General features: G+C 41.1%; 1 protein-coding gene across 1 annotated transcript in view; it reads right to left on the bottom strand.

The window, feature by feature from the left end:
* The window catches only part of grm7 (glutamate metabotropic receptor 7), a 120,516-nt gene that overhangs the window by 24,030 nt on the left and 81,835 nt on the right, over positions 1-14,651 (bottom strand). The window contains exons 7-8 of the mRNA XM_088406835.1: positions 9,059-9,198; positions 1,573-2,508 (exon numbers count right to left, since the gene is read on the bottom strand). Of these exons, the coding sequence (XP_088262961.1) occupies positions 1,573-2,508; positions 9,059-9,198 (1,076 nt within the window). The remainder of the gene's footprint in view (positions 1-1,572; positions 2,509-9,058; positions 9,199-14,651) is intronic.

Raw genomic sequence — 14,651 nt, 5'->3', positions numbered from 1 at the left:
ACGGGAACTCTGGTTTCATCCCTGGGCAGTCTAAATTGTCCTTAGTGCTTGTGAGTGTGAATGGTTGTTCACCTTTATGTGCCCTGCAATTTGCCAGCAAAGTTTAGGCCCTAAACTTTAGGGTGTACCATGTTTATGCCCAAAGACAGATAGGACTCCAGCATACTTGTGACCCTTCTGAGGATAAGTGATCAAGATTATGGAAATTTTCTTGATTGGTGAAAAACAACGATGAATACAAAAGACCAAATAACACATTTGAACTTACTTATGAATGACCAACCTTAACGTAATTGTTACGATCAACATTTTTTATACTTGAATTTGAAGTATGCTTGGCAGAACACTATTTTCTACTATGGAAACATTTGATTTCAGACAAATCTCAGTCAATTAATTTTGATCCAAGAGACAATTTTATCCACCTGAAAAAGTACATTTGAGTCAGCATGATGTGTTAAACTGTGATCAGTAGGAACAGCAACCGCATCAGACTGTCTGAGTCATTTACTGTATGTCTATCATGCCAGCCTATACGGAGCACTCGAGCACTGTTCGCGAGAGGGTAATTTAAGCTAGATACAATTATAATTGAGCGTGGGACAGTGGTAAACACTGGCAACATATACCATATGTCAGTGTCAGCATAAGTCGCTTTTTATTGCCCTGAGCGGCAATTGAAATTGGTTTTATAGCAACGTACGGCTGTTCAGGCTGTGTATGATCGGAACAACTTCAAAATAAAAGGCTAACAAGACATTCATGTCCATATATTAATTGGTAAACTAAAATTAATTTGATGGTGTCCTTCTCTCTGTAGTTCTGGTGTGTGTTACTGTACCGTCATGCTAAAGCATTAACAACTATTGCTGTTGATTGGCTTGACATAGTTTTTCAAACATCTACATGAATAAGCGGGTATCCGAAGCAAGAAAAAGTGCCTCAAGCATTTTTTTTAACCGAGGAAATGGAAATTATTAAGGACTCATTTCAGCTCTAAATTGAACTTGATTTCAGGACAGTGTAGTGTTGATGATGGGATGATGTGTCAAATCGATTCTGCATGTACTTTAAAATAAAGGGCTTCCAAAGCACTGGTATCCACTTGATATTTGGAAAGCTCTTTTTTTTTTATTTAGGCCTTCTCGTCGCGTTGTCGGCATCTTACTGTCATGCATAGCAAGAACACTTTGTTGTTGTTTAAACCTTGACTTCTTTCTGGCATTGTATACTCGATGAACAAGATACGCAGGGCAGAAAAAAGGGCCTTGAGCAGTCATTTGAACCGACATACTGAAATTACTCGAGGACTCATTTGACCCCTAGTTGCCACGCAAAACGGCGTGCGGAAAAATCAAACGCAAATGAACCCGTAAATTATACAGTCTCAAAATGGGGGTGTGAGGTTCTCTGCGTGTGTTGTTTATCGTATTGTGTCTGGCAAATATGCGTGTGTGTGTTGAGAGAAGATAAAAAGAAGGCTGAAGGGCTGAGTGAGGATATGTGAGCGGAAGAAGACGTCGAGACAAAGCGAAGGGCGGAGACGCAGACATAGGGGAGTCAATGACTCACCTTCTCAGCAGACTGGGCCGTGCCAAAGAAAATGGGGATGAAAGCCAGCCACACTATGCAGGTGGTGTACATGGTGAAGCCGATGGGCTTGGCTTCGTTGAAGTCTTCGGGTACGTCACGCGTCTTGATGGCGTAGATGGTGCACGTCACCATCAATAGGATGCTATAGCCCAGCGAGCAAATGATCTGCAGGTCCGTGATGTCGCACTTGAGCACGCCCCGTGCGAGCATGGGGTTAACGGTTTTCTGCTCATCGTAGTCGACAATAGTGTTGGGGGGGTCCACCGCAAACCAGACCAACACGCCCAGCAGCTGCACGCAGATCAGACTGGACGTTATAGCGATCTGGGAGGTGGGGCTGATGAAGCGCGGGGCCGTGACTGTCTGCTTGCCTTGCTCGAAGATGCGGTAGATACGGTTGGTTTTGGTTAGCAGAGCTGCGTAGCTGATGCACATGCCCAGACCCAAGAAAATTCTCCTGAAGGCGCACACGCCCACGTCGGGCTTGGCGATCATCAGGAAGGTGATGATGTAGCACAGAAAAATGCCGGTCAGCAGCACGTAGCTCAGCTCTCGGCCCGAGGCGCGCACGATGGGCGTGTCGTTGTAGCGCACGAAGGTAGCCATGACAAAAATGGTGGCGATGATGCCTAGCATGGCCAGGAAGACGGGGATGACCGCCCAGGGTGAGTGCCACTCCAGTTTGGTGATGGGGATGGGCTGGCAGGCGGTCCTGTTGGGGTTGGGCCTCATATTGTACGCGCACAGGCGGCAGGAGGTTTCGTCATACTGGTACTGGTATCCGTCGCAGAGTTCGCAGTGCCAGCAGCACGGCATCCCTTTCACTCGCTTCTTTCGCTCGCCGGTCTTGCAAGGCAAACTGCACACCGAGATGGGTATCTCTTGGTCGCCGTCGGGCCACTGAAGCTCCTCCAGCTGCAAGAAAGAAGATGAGCAGTGTCAGGAGTAGGGCTGCAACCGATCAAAAAAAAAAATGGTTTGGACTGGATCACGGATCAGATTGTCTATACTCAGACACACACACATATGTCTTTGAAATATTTTGAAAAACGCTTTTTTCCCATTCAATTGAAAAAAAACAACAACTGTAAAACAACGACCTCAAAATGTTAAACACGATTAAAGACGATTAAGGCCAGTGATGAAAAAAAGTAAAGAGTGGCCGAATTCTCACTTTTTTCACACATAGAATTCTGACTTTAAAGTACAAATCGGGATAATAAAGTCGGAATGTTCAGGGGAATTAAAAGTCGGAATTTTGAGTTTATTCTAAGAGTTCTCGCCCTTTTCCAACTCACAGAGATCTGACTGTAAAGTCATAAGAAATTCTGATTTCTGACTTAAGTGAGGATTCTGACTTTAAGGTCGGATTAAAGTAAAAAAAAAAAGAGATAAAGGTCCATCTCCAGTGTGTTTTCTTTTCTGTTGGTCCTAATCCTTTTCTGGAGTTAAATTTGACCATTTGTATTTTATAAGCACGACTTTAAATGCAATACATGGCAGCATACCTTGTACTTGGACTATGAAAGACCTTTAAGGTATATATTCTCCTCCATTAAACATGGAAAGTGACTTACAAACTATGTCCGTCACTGAAAACAAAGAACAGAAAGCAAACAGCCGCCGAGGAATCGCTGCTAGCAGCTAGCCGCTAACGTTGTAAACAGTGTGTAATGACAGTATAATTAATGACCTGCTTCTTGAAATCTTTAGTTAGAAATTGATTTCAGGATGGCCTTGTGTTTATGTTGGTAGCAACTATGAGATGGCAATAAAAACTAAGATAAATTTAGCGAGCTGAAATGTCAAGAAGATAGTCAAGCTAGCCATCATACAGAGTAAGAGCCATGAAGCTTTTTTTTTTTAATTTTGACTTCCCTTCATCACCGTGTGAGGTTCGGAAGTATTGCTGCAGTTTCCCACGGCAGAATAAAAAAACATCCTCTAGCTTTTATCGATTCTTTTCCAAACGTACCCAAATTATTCAAGGTCTCGTTGCTAAAAGGCTCTCATCATGCGACTTACATGATCCCGGAGGTTTTTCAACTTCCTCAGCTGCTACTATTTTAAGAGTGGATTGAACGTATTACCTTCATATGAACGTAGACAGTATTCATTTATTTATCGTTTCAACAAACAACCCATGGACAATACGCAGCCCAAACGGTGACGCGTGACCCATGCGGATCACGGATCAAAGATCATAAGCTGCAGTACTAGTTAGACACAAACAAGGCACGTATTGAGACGTGGCCAATACACCCACATAAAGCATAAATGTAAGGAATGGAGCCCACGCAGGCAGAGGGGGAGCGAACAAAGTCTACACTAACAGGCCAGAGATAAGACTCGAACCCACAACCTTCTTCCTGTAAGACGGCAGAACTGATTCATCAGGAGTTACATAATTTATCATCAGGGCAGTGCAAAAGTAGCATCTGTTTATATCACAGGCAGCACAGCCAAGAGAGACTTCCCTTATTCTCAAAGGGAAAAGTGATAACCATGGCAACAGAGGACTTTTGTTCACTAGATTAAAAATAATGAGAAATGCCATAAACCTGTTCTAATAAAAGAGCAAGTGAGGTGTGAAATATGAACGCGGAAAGGATTTCGGCTTGAAAATGTCTACTTTATTCTTTGCCGAGCTGTTTGTACTCATTAAAATAATCTCGTCGGTGTATAAACATGACGCAGCGCTGTCTTCACTTCCAACCCGAGCGGCCCCGTGACCGTCCATTGCCCAAAACTCGAAAAGTCTAAATGCCAGGAAAAAGGGGTATTTAATTTGGTCATGGAGATTTAAAAAGCATCTATGATGGTAAATGTACTTTGATGACGCTTTCCAATGATTTGCTCATTTACTTTTGGGAGTCTACTTGCTCCAAAGTTTCCATGGCTTGCTACGTGGATTAAGAGTAACGTAGAGCTGTGGCATTTGGAGGCGGGGGATGACAACAACAACAACTTATAACAGCAATTTCATTTGGGACATTTCATAGGACGATACAGAGGTGCCTTAACTAAAGAGTGGCTCTTATTTTTGCTATTTGAGCCATCATTTCCAGATTCCAAAATTAGTTTGAGATACGATAGAATAACAGGAGCAGAGCCCGGAATGGAGTTCTTGAATATGAGTGCTATGAGTGAGATTTTGGATTGCGACCAATAAAATCCGATGCAGATTTTTTTGCAAATATTGAAACAATATACAATATCAGTATCTGATCCGGACAAAGTTTTTTATTCAGTTCAAATTTCCCGTTAAACTAAACATAAAACAAAGCGAATTAAAAATGAAAAACAAAGCGAATTAAAAACTTCAAACATGGTTAGCCTGAAGCTAACACCACATGAGAAACACCATTGTGTTGCTATCGCACTTATAGGCATCGGGTTGAAATACTTTAAGTTTAAAATTATTATTTTACAATAATATGTACTACGCAACTCCACTAATATGAACACAGAGTATTGAGGAGCAAAATCAATCAATTTTCATCCATTTCAGGTGATGGCTTTTTTGCCACTTTCCATCAACTAAAAAATGACAACACAGTTGCTCCAAGGCTCAGGCAATCATGGCTCCTCTTGCGAATGCCACATGACCAAAGTCAAAAGACAAGTGAGTAAGTAAGTAATGTAACGACAGGAGTGACCGTGACAGTGGCGGACCAATGATTGCAATTTTCACTAAGAAAAAAAATGTCTGAACGAGGATGACGGAAGATGGGGTGGGGCACCGAGTGACGAACAAAAAAAATCGACAATGCCCACCTCTCATTAGTGACATTTACTGAGTCTGGTGCGAAAATCATTGTCTCCATTTCAGGGTTATACTGCCCCCTGTGGCCTCGGTACACACAGTAGAAGGAGCGCAGGGGCTCGAATGGCTTCTCCATTCATCTTAATGGGGCAAGAAACGTGCTTTGAATTACGAGTTCGGTCACAGAATTAATTAAACCTGTAATTCAGGTCACCGCCGTAGAGCCATAAATTCAATCGCCCCTTCGTGGTTGAGTGTCGTATGAATGACATACAGGAAATTTGTCTCATGCAATTTTATGTAGTCCATTCAAAGAGTGGATTGCAGATGATTAAAAAGGCCAACAGAGAAACGATACCCTAGTCTGCCGTGAAACATGGCTCCAACTCAGATCAGATCCCCAAAATGTGCCAACAGGCGATAAATTGTTGATACAGGGTAGCACCTTTACAAACCCTAATGCCATCCACACAAATGCACGCGTGTGCGGTGTGTATTGTGTGCACCCGCGTGACAAATGCGTCACGTCTTTGGTGTCGGGCTAGATTATCATCTGCCATTTATCTGAGGGCACCGACGTGCCATTTGTTATTTGGACAATGAAGGGTGCTGGCTGGAAAACCTCCCGATTACACACTGTGTGGAAACAGTAATGAGCCCAACAGCTCTGTTGCTATGGCGACCGCAAGCAAGAATGTTGACACCTTGGACTCTCGTGGCTGTTCGTGTTTTTTGCCGCCGTACTTAATTTGACAGTTCATCCGAGCTCTCGTCAGATGGAAAGGCGTCACGTTGGTGGCAAAGGATAGTTCGGTTTTTATTGCGCTGGAATATAATTGCGCTGCGACAGTATTTGCTTTGTAATCGCTGCAAAAAAGAAAAACAAATATCCATCCAGCAGAAGTTATTCCACCTGCACTCTCAAATGTTAAGTTGAATTCTTGTGACCCAGACAGCAATCATGCAAATGCAATCTCATCTGTATGGAAATGCCGCGTTGTTTGTAATCTTACTTATGCGGCGATACGATGACTTTAGCTCTTCATGTCGGGAATTTTAAACCGTGTATGCTTGGACGGAAAAAAAAAAACAGAATTGCATATCAGGTTCTTCATGGTGCACATGAACGACTGAGGTCAATTCTCACGTTGTGTCAGTGAGCACCGACCATCATTTTGCACGGAAGCTGTCTCTGCACCACTGCACTCATATATGACCAGGGAGGTCTTCTGGGGTGAATGAAAAGATCTTTTAAGTTACCATAAAAAGCTATTTCCTCCACAGTTATCTTTGCGATACATGGATAATAATCACATTATATAAAAATTCATATCAAGATATCTTATAAAGCTGTGACAGCTTACAAGTTTTTATCTGGTTGATTTATGTGAGGAGTATACCCATTTCCATTTGATGTGAGATGGTAGATTTTGGTTGTCATCATGTTCAACAAAACCATCCAAAAAAAAAAAAAAAAAAGAAAGAAAGAAAACAAAGCAAAAAAAAAAACAGGGCAATTGCGGACTTAGGAGTCAGCGCTCAACATTTGAGAAAACACAAACTGAAAAAAAATATATATATATATATATATACATATATATATATATATATATATATATATATATATATATATATATAGCGACACTGCCAACTTACATCTCTATATCCGTTGTTTCTGCTCGGTCATTTTGCCCGACTGGACACTTTCTATGCTTAATGACTCTCTGTACATTTGTGTTTATGTTAACATAAATGTATATTTTGTCACAGCGGCATGTTTGTTATGACAACAACGACAAATGCCGGTGACAATTTCCTTGTGTGCTTTTAAAAGAACAGGCCTATTAAACCTATAAAGATGATTGTTATTTGAAAGTGCAAAATAACACCAGGACATTGTGAAGTACTTCAGAATGAATATTTATCATAAAACATGGCAAAAAAACCACAAATATTTAAAAAGACAATGCTGCAAATATTTTAACTAAATATTTTAAATATTTTCCTTAAATAACCAAAGATTTTCAATCTGCTTTCATGGAGGATACTAATACATATTTATTGATGAGACCCTTGGAGGAATCTTGGAGGGATAATTTTAAAATACATGGTTACTTGATTATAAAAATAGTTTAGAAATAATTTGGTAATTCCTTAGTTGCTTCATCATTAATCATTTCACAACAAGTAAACAGCAGAGGTGGGCAGTCCACTGCGATCGACGGACTATCATTGGGTCAGTCCAGCACTGACGGATGCACATTTTGCCAACAAATGCCCACCTTTGATGGTGACAAAATGATGACAGAAGCATGAGTAAAATAAAACATATCATTGTTTGCCTCGAGCAAAGGTCTACACCCTATTGACTGCAACAGTATATGCATATATTTCCCCAATTCCTTCCTAAACCACATTACCACCTTATTTCCAGGATGTCAGTGAAAGTTAAAATAGTGCCTTCTTATGAGATAGAAAAACAGAGTTTTGTGTGTGTGTGTGTGTGTGTGTGTGTGTGTGTGTGTGAGACATCTGTCTTATCTGCTGCCAGCGAGAAGAACTTCCCTTTTGTGTTTGTAATAGAAAAACAGGGTCTTTCTGCACGTCGATAAGTAAAAGATGTTTGCACCTGAGCTCATGCTGTTTAAAATGCGAACAACGTCTTTCCGTTTCACAAAAAGATTCTTCACCTTCCCTAAAGACAAAACATTCACACGAGCATGCCGCTGTAAACAAATACTTATCTTTAGAAATGTTACAGTGGCGCCTTGACCTATGAGTTTAAATCCTCCCTTAATCACACTTGTAACTTAATATATGTGTATCTCAAATAACATTTCCCATAGAAAAGAATGGATATGCTATTAATCCGTTCCAGCCTTTTTGCTTTGTTTGGTGTGCCACTAGGTGGAAGAATAATCGAGGTACAATCAAACAAGTTTCATCAGTAATTCTATTATCAATAATAGCAATGTTTGTAATGTTTTAGAGATAATTTGACAAAGGATACCAAATATATGAGTGATTTTTGTGTTATTTTCGGTTTACATGTGTTGGGCCACTATTTGCGTTCAAAGATCTATTGCTTAAAGGGTTGGACCACAATACCCATGGTAATCCCTTGTGAAATAATTTTTCTCAGCCAAGTACGCCTTAGCTAGCCTTTAGCTACACTTTCGATTGCCAGGCTTAAAAGACAGCTGCCAATGTGGGCATCTTTAGTGCTACTAGTAGCGCCTCCTGGTAGTCTGAATGAGTTGCTACGGAGCAGCACACAACTTTTACATTTGTGACTCCCGTGCGGCAGACCTGTAGCAAAAGTCACATGTAAGAATACAGTCAATCCAGGAGGCCAAGTGTTTACGGATCGCCCTAATTACACATCTATGTATGCATTTGTGATTTCAGACGTGCCTTTGTGGATTTTTGCTGTGCATTTGTGACTCTCGTTACGCATGTGTGACTTTTGCTATGACCCAATATGAGCACTCCTATCTCAAATTTTTGCTTGCACTTCAAACCAAACGTCATCCAAAACACAGCTCTTATTTTGAAAAACACATAAGCAAATGCACCAATGTAGTTGCTTTACATTTCATAAGCCTAGTAACATAATTGCCCAAGTCATTTTTGAACGGCAGTTACATTTATAAGCCAAGGAATTGTACATGAACAAGTGTTATCAGGAATTTGTCGTACCCTGAGCTGGAGACTCTCCACCCACTGTCCGACCACCTTATACTCCGGGATGGAGGAGTTGCTCATCTGGAACTGGAACAAGTCATAGCGTCCTGGAGCATCACCGTTTTTATTAAAGACAACCGGGGTGGCAGCGCTACCTGTAGAAAAGAGAGGAAAGGTGGTCGTCGGTGAGGCAGGGCGTCACATTCGATTCATGATAAAAACGAACAAACAAACAAAAAAAGCATGAATTTGTAAGCCCGCTTTTCTCTGTGTGTGGTGGTCTACAAGGTCACAAAACGCCTGAGTTTCATGTGGATACAATCTCTGAACACCATCATGACCTACATTCTGCATTTGACCATAACCGGAAGCAAGAACGCCATCTCCCCGCTGACCCGTACTGCAGCACCTCACCTGCTTCCTTCCTATTCATCATCGGCCACAGGAGAAATCGATTTCCACCTCCAATTCGTGGGAGCTGTTGCATGGCCGGGGGGGGGACGTGAGGCCTACCAATGGAACTGCTCCCTTTATATTTAATGGTCATGTGACTGCTGATAAAAGCAGCAGGATGAATTCTGAAGAGATACAGCAATGTGATTATCCGCTAATATTGAGTCAACTCATTTTTTGGATGGTGCTTCACGGCACAGATGAACAATGACCCCAAACTATACCAAGCCTATCCATTACTTTTGGTCCTTTAGAAAGTGAGAGGCGTATATACAAACTCTGGATGTTCCAATCACATTTTTTGCAAATAACAAGTCTAGATTCAATATCAGGTAATGTATTAAAAAGAGAAAAAAAAGTGCATCCAAATGCTCTATCTCATTTTTTTTTTTAAACAAAACTATGCCAACATGACACCTTTTATACGACTTGTAAAGTACGAGTGGTAGTTAAAATCAGTGACCTTTAAGTAAGGTCGAATACTCGTACTGGAATCAGCCTGAAAAAAAATAGTATCCAATATCTCTAGTTTACAACACATATGTGTAATAATACAAATACAGAATGTATATTTTTCATATGTCAAAATTGGTGTAAGGGGAGAACATGCAAACTCTACATAGGAAAGCTGGAACCAGTGGGATTTCAACTTGAGTCCTTTAACTGTGAGGCAAACATGCTTACCAGTCTTCCAGCGAGCCACCCGATAAAAATTAACAAAATGAAATAAATTATTATTTTGTTACATTTTTCGAAAAGCCCAATCTTTTTCTCCCGAGTCCCATCAGCTGAAAATGACGTAATCAAGACTGATTTCTAGTTATGCTATCCGGATGTGCACATCCCTAATTGGAATTCCTCCACTCGTCACCTGATTTGGAATGAAATTCATTCTAAAAATGAAAAAGTGTTTTTGAGACAATTTTGTCCATGTCACAATATTTGAGAACGAGACTAAGTGTGCACGTCAGGTTGGAGGTGATGCACAGCATTCACACTGCGGACAACAACAGGAAATGGAGGCTGAATAAACAGGTCAGCCAAGGCTTCATATGGCCTCCATCTGCTCTCAGCGCGTAACAGCCGGTTTCAAGCAGAATCCTGAAGATTGCACTAATTAATGTCACGAGGACAATGCAACCTTGTTTTTTTTTTTTTTGTTTTTGTTATTTTTTTCATTCTGTGCACTGTACATGTTTATACTTGTCCTCAAAGGACGTCCTCCCTGCAGAAGAGAACATGGAACAGCATTCAGATGAAAAAGCTTCATTTGAAACATAAGGTCGAAATTGTTGACTAGGCGTTTTCAGATCTCAGTCTGAGAAAAGGAAAAAAAAAAGGAGCTACATGTGGACAGGATCAGTCACCTTGGCACCGTGTTTAGTGGGCCATAAGCACAAATGGAGATAGTATTTTTTAAGTAGGACAGCGGGAGTCTGATGACACTTGGCTCGGGAATTAGGAACTTTAATAGCAGCGGCTATAAAAAGTGCAGGCAGAAGGACCAAAAGCATACGTGTGTCCCGAAACACGTTCTTTCTTTATTTTTTTGGGTAAATCTACAATAGAGCTTGTGGTACTGAGAGGCCACAGCACCTTTTCCATGGTTTTAAGCCAGAGGGGAATTTCATCTCCCTCCAGTTTTCTTTCCAAGGACATTTGTCATTGAACACTCTACAAAAGTTTCTGCCAAAAAGACTCTTGTAAAACAAAACAAGACAAGAGTAGTGAGGGAAAGTCTGTTTCCGGTGAAAGAACAAGCCAGCCATGTTCCTGAAAGCCTGGCGACAAAAGAAGGGATTTTTTTTGGGAGGGTGACTTATTAACTGTGTTGCGTGTAGCTGATGTTTTTGTCCTTTGCATATAGGCAGACCCACACTGGAACAAATGCTTTGTAACCCTCACAATGCACCAAACTTGCAAACAACTAGCATTACAGACTGTTATTTTAGTCAAATTCAGTCAGATTTACAATGTCTACTTATACAATTGAAAATTATCATTGTGGAAAAGTCAGGACGTCCTCCACCGAGTGCACGAGGACTTAGTAAGGTAGCTCCACCCCTCTGTCCACATAGACTTACAACCATTCATACTCACAAACACACCTAAATTCATTTTAGAGCAGGGTCGCTCAATGTGTCAACTGTGGTCAACTGGTCACCCATCAAGATATTGTTGGTTGCACTACACACACACACACTTGGGACATTATTGCTGTTCCTTGCAAGCAAACATAACAGGAGGGTTAAAGAAAAAAAAATCCAAAGTAGTGGTATGTATACAGTATCATCATTAGCCGATACTGCACAGCCGGGTATCAGAATCGTTATCAGAAGCTCAAAAACGGTGTTGGAAGGGATGGTTTTGAATGGGATGATTTCATTTCTGTCATGTTTGCAAACGTTACATTATAAATATTGTGAATACAACACTGAAGGTTTAGATGACACTATTGATGACCGCTTTGGTCTACTAGTACTATGACTACTTAAGAGCAACTAAACTATAGTTCATGTTTTATGTTATGTTTGTGCTATATAGTACAATATGTTTGCTGTAATCTATATTGTGTACCTGTATTTGTCTGTAATGTGTATCTATTTGTCTGTATTTGGTACATGAAGCATCCACTTCAACTTGTGGGACTGGAAGGGGGCTCCTCCCACCAGTGGTCCCTTCTGAAGGTTTCTGATTTTCCCCAAATTGGGGTTTTTGAGTTTTTCCTTCCCCTTCTGGGAGCTTTGACAGGGGATGCTGTTGTGTACCTTACACCGAAAATATGTCTCTGTATGACTTCTTTTTTCGAAAGAAGTATCCACATGACCTCTTTTCATCTGTGAAGCCCTTTGAGACTTCGGTGATTCAGGGCTATACAAATAAAATTTGAAATTTGATGTTTTCAGGCTGTGGCAAAGACGCCCGCATGTTCACGCTTTCCTCACGATTCATCACTTGGGTATTACTTGATTCAACAGGTACATGTTTGACCTTGTTTTGTCATTTTAGAGGGAATAAAAAAATTGCAAATTGATTTGAACCAGTGATATCTGTCAGAAAAATTGCAGTACAATTTTTTTCTCAGAAAACCATTCAGCACTAAAAGTAAAGCAATAAAACTGTCCACCCAACAAACAAACAATCCAAAAATGAGTGGGTTTCACACACATTCATGTTTCCTCTGCTTCAGCAAAATAAACCTGTTCAAACAGCGTGTAAAAATGTCATCAAGACATGGGCGACTGTGAGCAAACGAGTGACAGGAGTTACATCGGTCCTGGGCGCTCTGGCAGAACAATTGCGCATGCACAAACGCGCAACTGCACAAACACACAAATTCAGTCACGAATGTGACACCAGCCACCAGGAAGTTGGCGCGCCGCGGCTTTACGGCAAAAAATTAAGTGGCATTTCAGCGTGCGCCTATAAACGACGCAATCGGAAATTCCTCACAATTTCCCCTTGCCCGATATTTCAACGGCGCAAAATGTTCCTTCTCCGCTCTGAAGCGAGCGCGTCGTCGAAGATGAAAGATTGATGCATTTGCATGTGGCTGTGAACTAAGACTTAGCAAAAGTGCACAGCTGCTCTGCTGAGCTGAGCGGAGCGAAGCGGTGTGGGTGGACCGGGGATCCACTGCTGTGTTTTTCTCGCATCATTATTCTCGCCTCTTTTCTTCCTGCCTCTCACTCCTCATCTCTGTGACTCGGGCACGGTGGGGATATAAACAAAAGGAGGTTTGTACTCCTTCCCTCTAAAATATACATCGGCGGTGGCACGTACACAAGATAATGCGGCAGGTTAGGAGCCAAACGCGTTAAGCCGCAGCAGGACCGCCTTCCTTCGCTTGCGGAGAGGCTCGTGAAAAGCGTGAAAGGCGCGACACGGAGGAGGCTGACGAAAGAAGCGGCCTGAAATCAGCCTCCATCTTTGTCACTCCCAGTTGAACGATTTTGGCCAAGCTCAAATCCATAAAATGTGCCCAGATGGTTACTGAGATTGGACAGGGGATTTTCAATCAATTGAACGTATCTTCACTTTGATAATGCTGCACACAGACAGTCGCTTTCTCATCCTGCAGTGCTGCCATAGCGACAGCGTTGGAGGCTTTGTAGCATTTATCTCCCTGACAGAAGTTTGTCTTTGCGCAATTGAAGAGAAATTTGCTCCGTTAAGACCGGTCGCCGTGCTGCTTGGGCGATCATGAATGCTGACGTTCATTTCTAATATTGAAAATGGGATATGACCATCTCATGGCTCATCCCTTCGGTAGGGATGTTGCTTACCGCGTTTTATAAGAATGATACAAGTAAGAATGCTCAACGTGAGTAGTCAGTAACACAGATACCAAGTACCGTTGCCACTGATGCTTGTAGGCTTTTCCAGATAATGCCATGAAGTTAATGGAAATTTTCTATTCTTCTAATTTGTAATTTCTCATCTGTGACTGTAAAACTGCTCCAATCAAGGGCTGCCATTGAGAATACGGCCAGGCCTTGTTTCGATATCGATATCCTGATGCTGCTATTGGCTCAAAAATCGATACTTCAGAATTCTCAAAATTGTCATTTCATTAATGAAAATTCTGAGAATAGTCAGAACTCTGGAAAAAAGTCAGTTCTAACTTCGAAGCAGGATGTTCACCTTGATCTCAGAATGACAGTGAGGATTCTGAGAATAAAGTCCGAAATGTCAATTTAAAGCAGTGATTCTTAATTTTATTTTGAGAAACATTTCGCCCACTTGCCAAGCCAACTATAAATAAGATTATTATCTCTAAAAAATGTATAAGTAAACCTAAAAACTGTTAACTAACAACCATTAACCATTAACTTTTTTTACAGCTTTTAAAAGGGTCAAAGGTTTGTCTAGGCAGAAAAAATCTAGTGCATCAAAGTGCCTGAAAAAAAAAAGATGTCAACCCCCCCCGGCCCACTATTAGAGAAGCACTACTTTAGAATCAGACTCCTGACGGTACTCTCAGAATTCAATTTATTTCACATTTTTACAATACAAATTCTTAGATAAAAGTAAAAATCATGCCAGCCTTTTTTTTTTCTTCACTGGCCCCAATCTGTTTCCATAGTAATACCAGGAATGATCAATTTTAATTCATGCTTACAGTTTGTGCTCATTGCCGATGTACTTTTTCATA

The sequence above is a fragment of the Hippichthys cyanospilos genome, chromosome 2 (genome assembly GCF_059441005.1).
Source record: "Hippichthys cyanospilos isolate Australia breed blue-spotted pipefish chromosome 2, RoL_Hcya_1.0, whole genome shotgun sequence".
Classification (NCBI taxonomy): domain Eukaryota; kingdom Metazoa; phylum Chordata; class Actinopteri; order Syngnathiformes; family Syngnathidae; genus Hippichthys; species Hippichthys cyanospilos.
Note: the sequence above shows the minus strand (reverse complement) of the source record. Positions and strands in the feature narration are given on the sequence as shown.